Source organism: Canis aureus, chromosome 3 (assembly GCF_053574225.1).
Source record: "Canis aureus isolate CA01 chromosome 3, VMU_Caureus_v.1.0, whole genome shotgun sequence".
Taxonomy (NCBI): Eukaryota; Metazoa; Chordata; class Mammalia; order Carnivora; family Canidae; genus Canis; species Canis aureus.
This window is the reverse complement of record NC_135613.1, coordinates 58,128,513-58,147,240: the sequence shown is the minus strand read 5'-3', so window position 1 is coordinate 58,147,240 and position 18,728 is coordinate 58,128,513. Positions and strand designations below refer to the sequence as shown.

Here is an 18,728-nt window from a genome sequence, read left to right as displayed (position 1 = left end):
TGTGGCGACGCCTCCAAGAGTTATAGGGATGCAGCAGGGCGGTCAGGTGGTTTCGTGGAAGGAGCCCGCACTCCCACCCTCGCTCTGCTGGCTCATCCTGCCAGGGCAACCTCATGGGAGACCCGCCTACCCCGAGTCCCATTTCCCTTGTCTGTGAAGTAGAAGTGCTAACTCTCTCCTCCCAGGAATGGAAACAATGTGCACCCCACCGAGGCACACCCGGGGCGAGGTCTCTGTAACTCCGTGACATCCCATCACCGCGGGCCCGTCCCTGACGTCTGACCTGAGCACACCTCAAGGGACCCAAGGCCCCTCGGGAAGGCTGCATGTCCAACTTGCGATTGCACAAACAGCAGCAGCTGGGGCTGCTTTTATCTTTGAGGTGGAGACTCCTTGTACATGGGCAGTGATACTGTTCCTCTGGGGGGTCTGCTCACTTCCCCCCGGCAGGGGCCCAGGATCCTGCAGTGTGCACACAGTAGGGGCTCCCCGGTGGGCCGCATCTGCCTTCGGCCACAAACAGGAGTACAGGGGTGGGGGTGGGGGATCCTGGCGATTTCCTGGGACCCTGGGGCCCTGTGTCGTAGGCTGACACAGAGGAGGGTTTGAAGACGGGCCACACAGAGCACACTCTGTCCTCCGATCTGAAGAGGGAAGGACGGGGCCAGAGGAGGGGCTGCTGCTCACTGACATCAGCCCACCTGCCTCCAACGGCAGCCACGCTGCCCTCTCACGTTCCCACGCCCCTCGCAGTTGCCTGAAGCTGCGTGGCCGCCTCCCACTCCCGAGGGACTGTGGCACAGACGCATCCCCACCCAGCCAAAACCACTAATTAAAGGATTCCCCCCAGCCCCACAGCACATCCCCCACAGAAGCAGGTATGGAAACCACGACAGGGCCACGCTTCCATGGTCACTCATACTGTCCAGGGGACAACAAGGATTGGTTAAAGGTTAAACGATCCAGTTGCTGGTCGGCACTGGGCACATGACAGGAGTTACTTTATGAGGACATATGGGCGACCTACTGAGTGGTGACCAACCGCGGCTGGTCCTGGCCGGCCGAGCCCAGCATCCTGCAGAGCAGCACACACCCGGCCCCGTTCCAGGAGAAGGCACTGTCCCCAGGCCCCCAGCTGGAGCCGGGCTGAGGCTCAGCCCTCACCTGTGTCAGCCACAGAGACGGTCGGAACGCGGCGCCAACAGAAGCCCGACTCAGCACAATGTGAATAATAAAGGGGATTTATTGGCTTGTGTAACAAAACCGTCCAGAGGGAGGGCGATCGCAGGCAAAGCTGGAGCGCGCATCGGTGCCACAAGGGGCGCGGCTCACTGTGCCTCCCGACGGCCCCTGCGGGAGAACCAGCTTCGCGCTGGGGGTGGCCCCTCTCCAGGCGCAGGGCTGCCTGCCTCCTGTCCCAGCAGCGGCGCACATGCACACACGCAGTCTCTACCCACAACTCCTGATGTCCTGGGGTGTCCTGGGGTGCCCTCTGGCCGCCTGAGCTCACGTGACCGTCCCTGAAGCGGCCAGTAGCCAGGGAAATGGAGAGAGCCACTCTGACTTTGTCCAGGCTGGGGGTCCCCCCACCTAAACCGGGGCTGCTGGGGAAAGAAATGGGGAGAACGGGGGGGTGGAACCGACTCCGTGTACCACACCCCTCATTGTGTGCCTGGGAGCTGAGACCACACGGAATGCGGCCTTGCCCAGTGGGCGGGCTGAGTTCCCCTCACTCGGACCTTGTCCGGGCCGGCCAGTTCTGTGCAAAGTAGTGATCAGTGTGGATCCTGACCCACCCGCCCCAGACCCCGGCCCCGGAGGCCTCACGCGGTGACACCCCGATGAGCTTCCAGCCGCAAGTGAGCAAACCTGCATCCTCAGAATTCTTGCAGCCACGAAGGCCACCCCCGGCACTCTCGCGTCCCCCACCCAGGCCCCCTTGGGGAACCAAGCAGCTCCGGCTCCCGTTAAGGGGGAAATGCATTCTGGTGTGCAAACATCATCACATATTCACACACTCGCGGTCTAATTTTAGCTGTAAGAGGCTTCATTACGAGACGCTCACATAATTAAGCAGCTTTCTTCCCGGGGTCTGGGAGCCTGTCTATTCTTCTGTCTCATTTGCACATCACTGGGATTATCAGAAATGTGTTTTAGTTTCCTAAAATTACATATTTTGGTTTTTCCAAATTGATCCACAACGGGAGGTGAAATCCATGGAAATCACACGTCTTAACACGTCTGTGTAACTTCCAGGTCCCGGGCACGTCCCTGCCCATCCAACACCCAGGAGCACCAGCCCCATATCAGGTGCCTGACCGTGTGGACCAACTCGGCATGACCCGGGTGCAGACTGATCCCCCCTCATGCAGTTACTCATCTGCATGTCTGGCTAAGGTGCCCAGGAAGCACGAGGCGCCTGAGCAGGTGGCTCTCCACCTGGAGGGAGAGGAGGTCTCTGGGCCCCTGGCAGCAGGAAATGGACCATCTACGGGGGGGTGGGGGGGGAGTGGGCTGCTGCTATCCTGACCTCGGGGTGGGCAGGAGAGTGGGTGGCCCTCCAGCCACACCGCTGCACTTCCCGGCCTCCCTGGCATCTAGGTCTTCTCCCCAAACCATCCAGTTGGCCGGGAAGAGGACCAAAGCCAGGGGGCCATTCCCAGGAGGTGGCCAGCTTCTGGCCCTCATCCCCTGGAGACTAGGTTTGCCCAGGGCTGCAGGACCCCGTTGGTGCTGGCTGCCTTCCACGGCAGGTCTAACTCCTGGCAGGTCCCCCCTTCCTGCGACTGCAGAGAAAGAGTGCCATCGGGGCCCTTCCCAGGCTGGACTGCGGAGTCACAGCCGCACCCATAAATGTCTACGAAGACCTGGCATGTCCACCTGTGTGCCATGCACGGCCATGAGAGGGCCCAGAACTGGCTCGGCACCAGTGTGGGTTTAGCAGAGCCGGGCGGGCATGGAGGCCTCCCTCTGGGAAGGGCAGCCTGCTGGGCTCTCCACCCCGCCCACCCTCGCTGCAGTGGCTCTTGGCTTCCCGTGGCTGGCAGGGTGCAGGGTCAGGGTGTCCCAGTGCTGGTTCTCCCAAATCTCGTGCCTCATTTTCTCCCCTGGGTGCAGCCTGGCTCAGGCCGCAGGAGGCCAGACCAAGGGCCCAGCCAGAGTCACTGTCACGCCCCTCGCAGGGGTCCACACCCACCACCTCTGGCCCCGGGCCCTGGTCTCCGCAGCCTCACTCTGAACCCGCGGTGCCCATGAAGGAGGCTGTCTGTGCTCCAGGCTGAGTGCCAGGTGGTGTGTGCACAGTCCCCTTCTGCGTTTCCAGCTCTGTCCCCACCCTCCTGCTCCCGTCCTCACTGCATGGACTCAGACACACGGCCACACCCCACCCACCTGTCCTTCATGCCTCTGTTCCCTGAGCCTCCTCACCCTTCCCTCTGCTGTGCGCGTGATTCCTGCAGAGCCCCCAGCCCAGGTGCCAACCCCGCCCACACAGCACACAAGCTCCTCTGCCAGCAGGTCACTGCGGTTTCTGATGAGCCCTGCCTGGTCCCTGAGGCTGTGAGCTGGGGGCCTCTCCTCTGCCCCCTGCCCCGGCTGGCACACCACAGGCAGCAGCATCCCTGAGGGGCCTTCCTCCAGGAGGGGCATAGAGACCGGGGTGTGACCAGGAGGCCCAGGGACGGCGTGGGGTGAACACTGAGGGCTTGGCCGCAGGGCAGACTCCCCCCAGGGGTGTGTCCAGGGGGACACGGCCCATGGGACCCCACAGGGAGCAGGACAGCCCCCAGGTCTCTCCATGTGCACCCTGAGCACCCCCTGAGAGGGGCTTGCAACCCCTTGCAACCCCTGAGGCCTGGGGCTCCCCTGAAGCCAGGCCCTCCTGTCCCCCCACCCTTAGACCACTTCTGGGAGCCAGGCAGGGGGCCCTGCAGGGACTGCAGATGTGGACAGGGTGGGGGTGCAGAGCTTGGCACAGGTCCTGAGGTCAGTGTTGGGGGATCCTGCTCGGTGTCCAGTGCTGCCGGCCTGTCTGCAGAGGAGGGAGAGGCAGGACTGCTGACCGTGGTGCCTGGTGGTCACACCACATGCATTTGTCGGGTGTCAGACGTGCTGTCAGAGTTGTGGGGCCCAGCAGCACCTGCCCACGGTGCCGACGCCCACCTGGCCCTGCATTCAGGGCAAGGAGCCCGGCTAGCAAGTCCACAGCGGGAAACAGGAGCCTGGGAGCCCAGGAGCCCACGCCTGCACGTCCGAGCGTGTCCAGCCCCCTGCGTGGCCCCGTGAGCACGCCGTGGCATGTGCACACACCGAGGGTCCTGCAGCGTCCAGGCGGGCACGGACAGAGCTGCCGAGCCGTCATCTGGGCACGTACTCGCCGGGCAGCCCGGCCCCGCCGTGCTCACGCAGCGCCTTGTCCACCGTCCGGATGTAGCCGTCGATCAGCGCCCTCATCTCAGGGGTGAAGGGCTCGGGGTCGTGGGGGCGCCGGCCGCGCCGCCGGAAGCTGCCCTCCTTGTTGTTCTCCACGCAGAGCAGCCGCTCCTCGCTCACAGACACGTTGAGGAAGGCCACCATCTCCCGCAGCGTGGGCAGCAGGCTGTGGCGCAGCTCCTCGTAGTGCACCACCAGCAGCCGCTTGCCGTACCGCAGCCAGTCCAGCACGTGCGACGACCACCACGCCGCGTAGCTGTTGACGAAGTCCGGCCACTCTGCGCGGGAGAGACGGTGCCTGTCAGGCCAGCCTCCGGGGCACCCGACGGACAAGGCCCTGTGACAACCCACAGGGAGCGCGAGCAGCACCCCGGGCTGGCCTGGGTCACGTGGCCACGGCCGCGGGCGCACCGTGCCAGGACAGATGTGGACCGAGACCAGCCGAACTGCTTCCCTCTGCCGTGGACCGGGAGTCCCTGAACGCTGGGCCCACGCTGGGGCCGGGGGAGCCACAGCGGCGTTAGGATGACTGGGAAACCAGATGACCCTCGCTGCCTTCACCTTTCCCCCGCCAGCTCTGCCCGTCCAGCACGGGTGACGGGGATGAGCAGGGCTGCGGCAAGGATGCACTCCGGCCCAATCGCCTGCCCTGGGTCCTCCTGGGAAGCTCAGTGAACGAGGCCCCCACCGTGTCTGGTGGCGGTATCGTCAGTGTACCCCATGACCCTGCCGAGTGGCAGGAAGCGCCATGAAGGACCAGAGGGACAGCTGCCGACGTTCACAGACACTCTATGCCGGGGGTCCTAGTGCAGCTCGATCGGCAGGCTCTCCGTGTTGGTGGGAAGGTGCAAACGTGAAGACCCGCCCCGACACAGCTGGTGTAACCGAGCCGCCAGCACAAGCACACCTCATGTGCCCCAGGAGCCTTCTCGATGACCCTGAGCTCAGGGTCTCCCTGGTTTCTCAGATGAGCAAACCGAGGCTTGTGAGAGCCAAGGAGGGACTGGAGCTCAGTGTCCTGTATCCGGGAGGTCAGCAAGGGGCAGGGGCGGCAGGAGGCACCGGGAGGCAAGGGCTGGAGTCTGTGGTGACGGCCTGCCTACCCTATGGCTCCGAGTCCCCACTGACCACCTGGTATCCTGTCACTTGCCATGCAGACCCGTGTTTTGGCCGCACTGTGGTGCCTGGGGTGGCAGGCAGAGGCCGGGACTGCCAGTCCGACCCCAGCAGGATAGGGGACATGTGTCTGCACCAGATAAAGCTGCATGGAACGCCCCCCACCTGCCCCTGCCACCTACCTTTGCTCTTCCAGTTGCGATCGGCCGCATAGCCCAGGTGCCCGGCACACTTGCGGTTGAACTCGGCCACCAGGGACCTGTACGGGTTCCGGATCAGCAGGATGGCTGAATCGAACATCTCAATCTCCCTCCTGCCGCTCTCATGGGTCTTCACGCAGATGGTGCGCCGGCTGCGCCAGTGGTCTTTCTCACCCTTGAACCCTGCACAGGGAGGGGAGGCCCCTGAGGAAGGCGCCAGGGCCCTGCCACGGCAGCAGGCCGAGCTGAACGCGCCTCCAGGAGACCCCGAGGTCAGGGCACAGGAGCCCGATGCCCCCTAGATGCGGAGATGCGTGGTCCATGGGGGCGTTTGCATGGCGATGCCACACAAGCACAGCAAATCACCTGTGAGTTAGTCGTGGCTGCAGGTGTGGCCCTGAGAGGGCACGTGCCCTGCCCCAGATCCCACAGCAGTGCAGTGGCACAACCAGGGCACGTGTGTCCCTGGGAGGCCTGTCTCCTTCCCACCTCTGGCAGTGGGGCCGGCGTGCAGTCACCAGGGGCCAGGCCATAAGCCACGGCTGCCCTGCCCTCTGCCCTTATGCCGTGGCCCCATACCAGGCCCACCCTCCATCACAGAGCCACACGTGCACCCACAGGATGCTGCTGTGCTCAGTTAGACATGACATTGGGGGTGGAGGGGGCTGCGTGTGGGGCCACCGCACACAGGGGCTCTTGGGAACCCGCGAGCTGGGAGCATGTTAGCTGTGCAGGTTCCCTGACCCTCCGGGGGACCCTCTGCTGGCAGCTGTCGCTCACCTTTGTTGTACAGGGTCCCGTCAAAGTAGTAGCTTCCGGTGTAGAAGCCTGTGGCATGCTCGATGAGGTGCCGCGCCCACGTGTTCCCGGCACCTGGGAAGCTCGACAAAGCCACAAACACCTTGGACTTGGTGGGCAGGAACCTCCGGTCAGTGCAGCGGGTGTCTGCAAGTGCACAGGCTGGCCACCGAATGCCCAGGGGACTGGCTGCCCCCAGACCCTGCTTCACACTGGGGAAGTTGAGGCAGGCCCAGGGAAGACGGGGTTTCCGCCCAGGGCAGCTCCGCTGCTGCTTGGTCTCTGTGGCCTCGGCAAGCCCTGAGCCACAGCACAGAAAGCTCCAGAACAGGGCAATGGCCGGGCCCTGCCTCTCCATTCCCCTGCCCGTCCTCAAACCACCTTCTCCCCGACTCAGGAAAAGGTCAGGTGCCTCCAGGGACGGTGGTGGCCTCCCCTGCCCTCCCCTTCCCTGCCCTCCCCAGGACTGCACACAGCCACATTGGCATCCCCAAACCCCTGGAGGGCAAACCGTGGTGGACACGGGGTGGGGGCCCCACACAGTGCGTCTCCCGTCCCCAACTCACCCTGCACGGGCGTCTGGTAGACCTCGCAGTACTCAGCCAGCCTCTGTAGCTCAGGCTCCTGGCCACACAGCGAGCTGTCCACGGCATCCCGAAGGCTGAACTGAGGCGTGGGGTACGCGCAGTAGCACTCCCAGCCCCGGAGGACGGCCAGAGGGAACTCCTGGGGGGCGAGGGGTGAGAGCAGCTGGGGCGCGGGGGGCCAGGCCTCCTGGACCCAGGGCTGGGGGGACACGCAGGATCCACAGGGATGACGAGCCGGGGGTGACACGGCCTCTGCCCCCAGCAGCTTCCAGAGGCTGTGGACCCCTCAGCAGTCCCCGCGTGGATGGAGCCGGGCATGGCCATCCCAGAGGAGTCCTCCTGCCAGCAGGAGTGTGGGCAGGAGCAGGTAGGGGTGTGTGTGGGGGGTCAGGATGGGATGGAGAAGCCTGGGCGGGGGCAGGACTGGGCAGCATGGGCCACGTTGGAGTCGGGGGAGCCCAACCCTCCTGCAGAGGTGGGGGTGCAGGGCCAGGTCATAGTGGGGCTGGGTGGTGAGGCGGATGTTCTGGGGGACGGGCACCAGGGAGGGACACCAGCCTCACTCGCCCCTGCCCGTCCTGCCTCCTGCAGACAGGAAGGCCGGCCACACCAGCAGAGGGGGAGGCGGGAGGCCAGAAAGCCCCTCACGGCTGAAGCCGTGCCACACAGGCCTCGTCGTCTCTCGCTCACAACAAAAGTCTCATAAATAAGTAAAAAGACAATCAATCATGTTTTTCTGAGCAAGGCCTGGCAGAGCCGGGATCTCCATGGGGACACCATGGGCTGAGTCCCCCCACGGACAGCAGGAGGGCAACACGGGGCCTGCCCCTGTGACCCCAGTGCCCTGCAGCCCCCACGAGAGCCCCTCCCTGCCTCCCTGCTCCTCCAGCACGCCTGCGGGTGGCTTTGCCCCTGCCAGGAGTTCCCAGGGTTCCCACCCCAGGGACGGGAGAGACCCTGAACTGTTCTGACACTGCACACTCCACCACAAACCCCTGCATGCCCCCACCACGCACCCCTATGCACTCACCCTCACCCTCACCATGCAACCCTGCTCACCCCCACCACGCACCCTGCTCATCCCCACCATGCACCCCTGTGCACTCCTCACCCCCACCATGCACCCCTGTGCACCCCCCATACCCCTGCACATCCCTGCACACCCCCACCACGCATGCCCATCCCTGCTCCAGCACCGAGCTCCTTCTCACATTGGAGAAGCCCTGGAACAGCTGTGGGACCTCCTGGAACCCTAGCCTCTCCATCTGTGACACAGACAAGACCTGCGGGTGGCCTGCCTAGAAGAGGCGGAGGACCTCGCTTCCCTCCAGTCTCCTCACAGCTCTCCCGCTCCCCCGGGGCCGCAGCCCTGCTCTCCATGCCTTTGCTAGGCGAGGCTCAGGACGTGGATTTTCGGAGGATGGAGGACGGGGGAGGCAGTGGCTCCGGGTGTCCATGGTCTTCATGAGCGCAGGGACCAGGGAGGAAGCAGCAGGTGTGTAACCTGTCAGACCCTGACACAAAGCCCTACAGCTCAACAGCTGCCCCATCCAAGCCTCGGTTTCCCCACCTGCAAGCTGGGGGCAGGAACTCCCTGCTGTTGGGAGGACAAGGGATGATAGCCCAATGCATCCTAGGCACCCCGCTTTTATCTCAAGACCTCCACTGTCCCCCCACATGTGTAGGGTACCCCAGGGTCTGACCCCCGAACTCTGCCCATGGGCTCCCCTCCAAGGCCCCTGCGCCTGGGATGGAGAGAGGCTGGAAGTCTCACCGCAGGACACCTGTCAGACATGCCTGTGGCCCCAGTGGCCCCAGCCCACACTGGCCACATGCCTGGGCACCACAGCGGGGCTGGTGTTGGGGGGGTGGTGTGTCACAGAGGCTGGAAGCCAGTCAGCAGCACCAGCAGGGCTCCGAGCTGGCACTCTGCACACATGGAATCTGTCCCGAACCCACATTTTCCCCCTCCCGCTCCCCGTGATGCTGCTGTCTTCAGAGGTAGGGCCTTTAAAGAGGTGATTCGGTGAAAATGGGCCACGGGGTGGGAGGTGTGATCCCATCTGACTAGTGTCATTATAAGGACATTAGGACATGGACAGATGGCCGTGTGAACACAGGGACACGATGGCCACCTGTGAGCCCAAGAGGCAGGCCTGAGAAGAAACCAGCCCTGCCGACACCCCACCTCAGGCTTCTGGCTTCTAGAACCCCAGGAAGGGCGAGCCCCCATCCATGGCACTTTGTTGGGGCAGCTGTGGAGAGCTCCTACACTGGGGTCCTTATGGTCCCTGGTTGTGCACCACAGGACCTTTGCACCTGCAGCTCCCTCTGCGCTCAGGCCCCTGCCTCACGTTTTCAAGCTCCCTTCCCTGACAGGCCTTCACTGGCCACCCTGTTTCACATCGACACACCCTCCCCACCCTCACCAGCCCCCTATGCCCTGGGCGAGCCCTCTGGTTATTTCCCTGAGAGGCAGGACTTACTGACCCAGAGGAAAGCTCAGTCCCATGGAAACGTTCGCACAGCTCTGACGCCCGTGCACACACGCGCCGCCGTTCCCTCCTGCCCCCGCTCCCTCCTGTAACAGCTGCGGCTCTGACTCTTGTGCCCGGTCGGTCTAGTCCCAAGAACAGGATCCCGAAGCACGTACTTTCCCTTCACTCAAGTCTGGGTGCCAGTCCTCGTGCGCTGATGCCTCCGTTGGGACAGTTCCTTATTACTGCAGCGTCGCAGTCCGTGTACAGACGCGCCATCGGGCGCTCCACTGGCTCCCATGCATCGGGTGGCCCCTGGGCCCTGTGTGCCACGTCCACGGGCGTGCTGGCAGGATCGAGTGCCGCGGGCACACCGTGCTGTGTTGTGTGCTCCAGCAGGTCTGCACCCAGTGAACGCCCCGTGAGTGTCTGACGAATACACCGGCGGGCAGACAAGTGTCCCCTGAGGTGCCTCCAGCGTGCGTGGGCACCAGCCTCCTGGAGGGACGCACAGACAGCAGCAAACCCAGGCAGGGCCTCACCCGCCAGCATCCTGGGCTCTGCTCAGAGAACAAAATGCCACCGCAGGACCCCTCCCTGGCCGTAGGGCCACCCCATGACCCCGCACCCCCGGGCCGGCTTGGGCTGCCCCCACCAGTGACCCCGGCCCCTCGGCCTCCACGAGTGGATGAGACAGTCGAGTTCCCAGGCGTGTGCAGAGCAAGGGGAGCCGCAGACACTAACGTGATTTTATTTACAACGTGCCTGCTTCAGCGACATCCCTGGGTTCTGAAAACACAGAACAATTTTCAGCCCCTTGGGGATTTCTAGGACGTGATTTCCATAAAGATTAAATATTGATGAAGCTCCTCTCTGCCAGCTCCCGCGCAAGAAGACGATCAGAGGAGGGGAGGCGGGAGGAGGAATCTGGGACGCGGACATGGGACTGTTAACATCCCAGGCATGAAGAGGGGACCGGCTCAACCTGTCAGGGCTGGGGTGGGGGACACGTCCTCCTGCTGCCTGGAACTGCATCCAGAGCCTGGGCCCCGCGTCGGGTCACGGCACAGCAGGGGCCGGGTCCTAGGTGCCGGGGGCCCACGTGCAGAGCGTGGTTGTGGTTAGGCTCGGGAGTGACGTCCCAGCAGGCCAGCAGCCCTGAGCATCTCCCCTGCTGTCAGTCTCCAGGATTCCAGGGACTCCCAGAAACGTCCAGAATCAGGACTCGAGGCCTCAGGAGGGCAGGTGGAGGCGAGGAGGCCAGGACTTCAGACCGTGAGGCCAAGCTGGACAGAGCTGCCCAGGGCTCTGCCACACTCCACACTCAACTCTGTGGACACAGATGAGTGCAAGGTGGGAGGTTTTGGTGAAGTCTTTGAACCAGCACGGAGCTCACCCGGACGGATCTCCCACCTGCTTTTGCTCCAAGGCAGGCCTGGACGTTGAGGCCCAAAGGGAAGGAGGTACTCGGGGGTGGCTGCGGGGATGGGAGTGGAGGGCGGACTTCTGCTGGCAGGCGAGCGTCAGGGTGAACCAGAGCCCGTCCGCGGAACACGACACCTCATCCTTGTCTCCTGCTGATCTGAGGCTCTTGCTGTCTGGCTGCAAAGTGGGGACCATGGGGTTGCAGAGGCAGGTCCAGAGGCGGGACCAGCCCACGCTCGACGCCAGGAACCCACAGCTTCGAATCGCATCCATGACAGTCAGTGAGAATGCCATGGCTCAAGGCCACGCACTGGCCAGGACTGCAAAGCAAGGACATGGCTGCACAGGGACACGCATCCGGGTCACTGACCCAAGTCAGAGCGAGGCCGGGTGACTCACTCCTGGAAACACACCTCAAGTCTCAGGGGTGACTTAGGGGATGGGGACACACAACTCCTTCACAACAGCGATTCCACGTGTGATGACGCAGCAAACGGCTGTGCACCTGCTCACGGGTCCACCTTTAGGAAGGGTCGCGGCAGCAGGTGGCCCAACAGGAGGAGGCGTGCATTGCAGCCACAGGGGGCACGTATCACAGAGGGGGGAAATGGAAGGAGACATTCCTTCTTTTTTTGAGCAGCCTCCACGACGAGCATGGAGCCCAATGCAGGGCTTGAACCCACGACCCTGAGGTCATGACCTGAGCTGAGTTTAAGAGTCAAACGCTCGACCGACGAGGCCACCCAAGGGCCCCCAAACATCAATTTTTGAGAAGCGAATTCCACAAAGGTAGAAGACCAGAGGCTGTGAAATATTATTGGTGGTTTTCTCCGATGTGGTAAAGTTACCATTGAGTTTTCATGTAATTTTGCATTTCAAAATTTTCGAAATTTTCTAAAATAGATATGCCTTTGTCACCACCAACCCCCCGAAAAATAATACATTTTGTTTAAAGATACACATGGTACAACGTCGACAGATCTACTGCAGAAACAGTGTAAGAAACCCAAAGCTGTGCGGGATCGTCCCCCGATGAAGGACTGTCCAGCATTTTCGCAAAGGGAAAACTTGCGAATGTCCAGGCAGTTAATTCACAAAACCCAGACCCTTACTGACCTGACCCTTGGCAGAGCCGCAGAGGCAGTGCCCCCACCTGCCCCCAGGGAACAGACTGCGCCTGCGGGGATCCAGGTGGGTCGGGCAGCAGGGGTCAGCCGCACGCAGGGTTGCTGGAGGAGCAGCAGGTGTCAGCAGTTGGATCGCCGATGGTGCCTGAGTCCCTGGGCCCCACCGCGGGGCCTGCACATAAATACCAGCCCCAAAACCACCATCCCAGATCCAGGAACGGAGACAAGGCAGGTCTCTCCCGAGACTGCAGAAAGTCAGAGCAGATGGCTTCTCTGGGTTCAGACGATGTTGGGGGGGCTGATGGTGCCCCAGGCATCCTGTCTGGCCATATCCTGGAGTTCCTGAACCATCGTAACCACTGAACAACAGTAGAGGCTTTCATCCAGGGCCAGAAGCAGGACTCCCAAGGCACTGGGAAGCGGGGTGCCGCAAGGTGGCCACGGCATAGGCTGGTCCCTGTGAAGCCCCACCTGAGCCCAGCCTTGGCCTCGCACTGGGGGTGCTGCGCCCCTGTCCATGGGGACACAATCTACCAGGAAGCGCCCTCGCTGCAGGCTGACGTGGGTGCCCCTAGACCCCACGGAATCCAACCTGGCAGCCGCCTAGAGGCCAGGCACATTACATGGATGCCACAGGGCACAAGGTTGAGGGGTACAGCAGGCTGGGAACAGAGGTCAGCACACTGGGTAGAAGGTAGCTTCACCTGGCTGCGTGACCCTCTGTGTCCTCCCTGCCTACCTGGACCCCGGGTCCAGAGCCAGGTCATAGGCCACCCTCCATGGTATGTCAGGTGCCCCCTAGGTCTCCAGAGTACATCTCCAGAGCATCCTACCATAGCCAGCCCTCCCTGCGGCTGTCACAACCCCCGCTTACTTGAAGACTCGCACCTGGACCCGGCCACGGCCCCCGCGCCCACTGTACACACGCAGCCCCCGCTCTGTGCACTCTGCTCACCCTCATCTGCCTGCCGGCTCCTATCATGTCCTCCAGCTCCGTCCCTTCCAGGAGCGGCACCCCTCAACAGGTCACCATCCCCCGCGGGGGCCGCTGACCCTCCGGGCCTGCCCCAGCCCCTCCGGGTGCTGAGCTGTGTGCCCCCCACCCCAGGGTTTGCCCACAACCCTCCATCCACTATACATGTCCTGCTAAGACCTGCCCTCAGCTTCAAAGCTGGAAGTCCTGTGGATGGCAACAGGACTCCAGACCCCCTCTTCCAGCCACATCCACGGTACAGGGGAGGGGGAGGCAGGCCTGTGTGTGCAGTGGGGGCCCCGTGGCCGTTTTTGAGAACCCAGGATGCACCTCCAGCCTCGGTCTGACCCAGACAGTCCCCAGCAGCACCAGCCGGGCCAGGCAGGTACCTGGTCCATGAGACCCGTTGGACGGCAGACCCTCAGGTGCCGAAGCCCGAGATGGCTCAGGACAGTGCGAGCCCGCCCCCGTCAGGGTGAAACTGGTCCCCAGTCTGCACACTCTGTGTCTGTAGCCATCGTGCAGGTCCCAGGTTACCCAGGTCAGAGCACTCGGCCCAGGACTGCTCTGCAGCCGCTCCCCCTGGACGTCACAAAGCCACCTCCTTGGCCTCTCATGCACCAGCAGCAAGGGCATCAAAGCCACGCATTCTGTGCCCAGCGCAGCATGACCGAGGTTACCACTGGGACAAGGATGCACAGACTCTGACCCAGCATCCCCCTGGGGTCTTGTTCTACGGATCCAGCAACACAGAACAACCCACCCACCAAGAGGTCACTGCAGCCCTGCTTGCAAACGCCACACGCTGAAGACAACCGAAACACTCCACAGCAGAGCACTGGTCACACGAAGAACAGGATGTCCGCACAGCAGAGCAGAAGAGCGGGAAAGTGCTCTCCCTGCCAATATGGATGGAGCCGTCCCTGGGCCCTGCCATGGGCTGTGGGTCAGGGACATGGAGCTGTCCGTCCCTCCCCTGATGCCCCAGGGGATGGCAGCACGTGGGGGGGTGGAGTGTCCCCCCAGAGCCCTGAGAGGTCACCGCAGGTCCCCAAGCACATAAGACACCTGCAGGTCTGGTCCCTGTGGGTGCTCTTGAGAAGCTGTGAGCAGCCAGATGGTGTGAGCCCCAAGAACGCCCCAGAAATCCCGAGCTGCTGCAGACGCAGAGACCCACCTCAAAGGCTGCAGCCTGGGTGGGAAGCGCAGAAAGACTGTGTGTTGGCCTCCAGGGGGGACATCTCAAGGGGTGCTAAGGAGGGCGCGCCTCTCGGGGTTCCCTACAGCACCAGGCACTGGCTGGGTCCACATCCCGGCTCGCCCATGTAGGGGCGCGTGACCTCGGACAGCATGCCCAGCCCCTCTGCCTCCACTCCCTCACCCAAAAACGCAGCGCATCCTAGTGCCCGCTGGAGGGGCCGTCAGAAGGATCAGGCGGGGTTGCTGCCTAGTGAGGGACGCACAGCAGCTGGATGAACGATGTCACCATCAGCCTCTGGTCACAGTCCTCACAGCAGCCTACTGCCCCCCACAGGGGCCACCCGCAGGGCCGCTGGACCCGGCCCCAGACCTCAGCGCTCCGGGGGTCCTGTCTGGCCTTGACCACTGTGTCCCACCCAGAGCTGCGGTGCCAGGCGCCCCACCCACCTTCTGCAGAGCCACGTCCCACCCCTGAGCTCGGACGGAGCCCAAGGCACACCCGTGACCATGGCCCCTGAAGCCAGGCTCAGCACCCTGCCCCGTCCTCAGGCGAAGCAGGTGACCCTCCCGCTCCCTCTGAGCCGGCCAGCACTTCTCACTAACAAACCAGTCAGTCCAGCACCCGACGCCCTTGCCAAGAGCTGCCGTCAGGGAGCCATGAGGCCCTGCTGTCAGCTAGCACAGGCCGCAAGGCCCTCCCGGGGTCTCCTCACCGCCCCCTCCTGCCCCGACACCTGCGCACCTGCCCCACGCAGCCCACCCCGCGCGCACCTGTCACAGGTGGCCTTACTTTCTGGGAACAGAATCCCGAGCACGCCTCCACTGTTGCGTTGGCCTGCACGAGGGAGTCGGGGAAGGCGTGGGTGCCATTCTCCGGCAGCCTGAAGCATCCGCGGTATGTGACGGTCCTCCCTGTAGGGACAAAATGGGTTGCTGATGAGGATCCTTGTTGGTGCCTGTCACGGGGGGGAAGGTGGCTTCGGGGTCTGACCCGGGTGCCCACGCAGTCAGCAGGTGGGTTCTAAACCAGAGAGCAGACTGCGGCCAGGGGTTGGCAGGCCAGACTCCTGAGACCCCAGGCGCCCAAACCTTGTCACTGTGGTTGCCATCAGGGGTGGACCTCAGGTCTTCGTCTCCCACCCACTTCGGGGACAGCATCCAGCCAGCCCTCTGTCCCTCCCTCCTTCCTTCCACAGATCTGGACTCTGTGCCCCTTATGGGCCAGGTTCTGCACCCTGTGACCCAAGAGGCTGATATTCTGCAAAATTCCATGTCTTTGCAGTGCAGGCGTGAGGAGGAACTAGACCCGGATGCGTGAAATCCCACCACAATCGGCTCACTGTGCTGCCGTGTCAGACCCTCTTGTCTCTGATCCAACTCCCGCCAGGAGCTCCTGGAGCCCATGCTTCAAGGAAGCCTCCTGCCAGGCTGTCCTCCAGGCCAGGTGGAAGGGTCCAGCCCCTAGCCCACATCCCCTGGACATCCACCCTGATGCCTGCCCTGATGCCCGCCCCACCCCCACCTCAACGCCCCCAACAACGCCCGCCCCAATGCCACCCCCGACACCCACCCTGACGCCCACCTGGATGCCCCTCCAATGCCTACCCAGAGGCTCACCCTGACGCCATCCCCACACCCACCAGACGATCACTTGGATGCCCACTGGATGCTCGCCGCCCCCCCACCATGTAGGCCTGCAGGTCACCGCTCCCTGCAAGGTCTGCTTGCCCCTCCCCTCCTGCTCAGGTCAGTTCCACCTTCCTCTCTCCCTACACAGCAGCTGCTGTTTGCTTTTGTTTTTTGGTTTTTTTTTTTTTAAAGATTTTATTTATTTATTTTAAGATTTTATTTATTTATTCATGAGAGACACAGAGAGAGAGAGGCAGAGACACAGGCAGAGGGAGGAGCAGGCTCCATGCAGGGAGCCTGATGCAGGACTCCATCCCGGGACACCAGGATCACACCCTGGGTCAAAGGCAGGTGCTAAACCACTGAGCCACCTGGGGATCCCCTGTTTGCTTTTGAACAGAAAGTTCCAGGGCTTTGTTCTCCCGCAGAACTGAAGCTCTCTGTTGGCAGCTCTGACTCCAACTCTGTGCCTACGGCCCTGCACCTCCTCCCGTGTGGGCCTCCCTGCCACCCTCAGGCCCCTCTTTGTTCCTGGGGCCTGGGCTTTCTGAGGATTGCTCCTGTCTGCCTGGAACATCTGGGCGCTCCACAGCCAGGGCATGTCAGGCCGCCAGGCCCGCCTCACTGCTGCACGGCCAGGTGGGCCTCCACGCTTTACGAAGAACCAGAGCCCAGAGTGGGCAGGCAGGATGCCCAGGGCCACATAGCATGTCCGACATGTGGCAGGGCCAGGCCTCCAGAGAAGCGTGACCAACCCACAGGCCAGGGGCCAGGCCTGGCTGAGCCTGACCCCCCACCCCTACGTGAGCCCCCCAGCAGGGCTGCACCCTGCGTGTGCCTCAGGCCGCAGGGCAGAGGGCAGGGCAGGCCGGCACACTCACGCTTCCTGGAGCCGGGCTGCAGCTCCTCCACGCGGTACACAGACAGCCGGCCGACGCCCCCACATGCAGAGCCCTTTTCTCCTTTGCACTCGTGGTTGCACGCCTCGGGCCCCATGCTGGTCACCGGGAGCCGGTTCCCGCAGTAGCACTCTGCCCCGGCCTCCAAGCCCGCGTACACGTAGGACCTGCAGGGAGAGCAGCCCCGCTGGGTTCCTGTCGCGGCCCAGGTCCCGCAGCACCGACCGTGGGCTGGGGTCAGGTGGGGTGAGGGGCCGGTTGTCAGCCAGACTGGAGGGCCACTAGCGAGGTGGGGAGCAGACCTTCCCCTGTGGGGCAGCGGCCAGCCCCGCGGGGCCCTCGCCAGCCTGCACCCTGCCCTGAGGTGCCACTGGGTGTCCTGAATGGGCTCTGGGCCAGGGGACGGGGCCCTGCTTTGTGGCATGGGTCAGCGCCTTGGTGGCAATGCTGCTGTAGCCCAACACTGGAGCATCCATGGTCGGTCCTCCCCGAGCCAGCACGACTGTAAGCGACTACCACCTGCCTCTTGGGACCGCGACCCCCAGAGTCCCCACTCCACCAGGTGTGGCAACAGCACAGGTGAAGAAAGACTGCAGGTGGATTTGCTTCAACGTGGATGGAAGTGGAGGGTATTATGCTGAGTGAAGTAAGTCAGTCGGAGAAGGACAAACATTATATGTTCTCATTCATTTGGGGAATATAAATAATAGTGAAAGGGAATATAAGGGAAGGGAGAAGAAATGTGTGGGAAATATCAGAAAGGGAGACAGAACGTAAAGACTGCTAACTCTGGGAAACGAACTGGGGGTGGTGGAAGGGGAGGAGGGCGGGGGGTGGGAGTGACTGGGTGACGGGCACTGGGTGTTATTCTGTATGTTAGTAAATTGAACACCAATAAAAAATAAATTAAAAAAAAAAAAAAAAAAAGACTGCAGGTGGGACCAACCACGTGCCCCTCGGGACGTCAGCCCTGCCAAGAGGCCTGCTCTTTCCCGCCCCCAGCTCCACAGGCCAACACGGAAAACCCAGGTGAAACCCTCACCCCCACACAATCCCAGTGCCTGTGTGGCCACTTGCTGGCCTCCTGGCCCTGACCAGCACCTACTACCTGTAGGCTGTTCCCCAAACTGCCAGAGTCACTTTCAATTCTGTCTATTTTGCGAGGCTGAGCCAGGACCCATCCTGTCTGTTTTGGCCTCAGTTTCTCCATCTATAAAACGGGCTTGATGGGAGCTAACTGATCGGCCGGTGATGGGGACTCAAGACCACACACGAGGAGGAATGTGATGTGGCAGAAACAAGCCAAGTGCACGCCCCCCTCGATGCTGGCACACACGTGTCCCATGTGCAAGTGCACACGCCTGTACCCAACCCCCCACCTGTGACCTGGGAGCCGTTCCCTCACAGAGGCGGGTGTCGGCTGAGTCCGGCGAGCTGCTGGTTCTGGCACAAGGACTGGGGCCTGGGCGATGTCTGGACACACAAGTAACCCGAGGCTCAGGGTGAGGAACCTCCCACTAAGCCCCCTGCCCCGCACAGCGGGCCCTGTCCCCGCAGGCAGCGCTGCAGCATCAGTAAGCCCAGGCTGATGGTCCAGCTCCCGGCCACCTGGTGGGTTTGGGGACTGTCCTCCCTCCCGGCAGCTGGACGGCCTGGAGCTCTTACTCACCGCTCGGCGCATGCATCCTGGCAGTGGGAGACGGTCATCTTTCTCAGGTCAAAGAACACGGCCCCCTTCAGGGTCCTGTCCCGGCCACTGTCACTGAAGCAGCCAACATACATTCCTGCGGGCGGAAAGCACAGCAGAGACTCAGGCCGGGGGAGACAGGGACCTCAGAGGGCCCAGGGCATAGGTCCCACATCCCC

At 62.9% G+C, this 18,728-nt stretch overlaps 1 protein-coding gene across 3 annotated transcripts in view; it reads right to left on the bottom strand.

The window, feature by feature from the left end:
• Positions 1 to 1,225: 1,225 nt before the first annotated feature.
• WSCD1 (WSC domain containing 1) overlaps positions 1,226 to 18,728 on the bottom strand; it is a 30,838-nt gene continuing 13,335 nt past the window's right edge. For all 3 annotated transcript variants that reach the window (XM_077893131.1, XM_077893130.1, XM_077893132.1), the window contains exons 3-9: positions 18,532 to 18,646; positions 16,845 to 17,029; positions 15,125 to 15,246; positions 7,112 to 7,271; positions 6,528 to 6,692; positions 5,730 to 5,930; positions 1,226 to 4,709 (exon numbers count right to left, since the gene is read on the bottom strand). In XM_077893131.1, the coding sequence (XP_077749257.1) occupies positions 4,357 to 4,709; positions 5,730 to 5,930; positions 6,528 to 6,692; positions 7,112 to 7,271; positions 15,125 to 15,246; positions 16,845 to 17,029; positions 18,532 to 18,646 (1,301 nt within the window). In that variant the 3' untranslated portion in view covers positions 1,226 to 4,356. The remainder of the gene's footprint in view (positions 4,710 to 5,729; positions 5,931 to 6,527; positions 6,693 to 7,111; positions 7,272 to 15,124; positions 15,247 to 16,844; positions 17,030 to 18,531; positions 18,647 to 18,728) is intronic.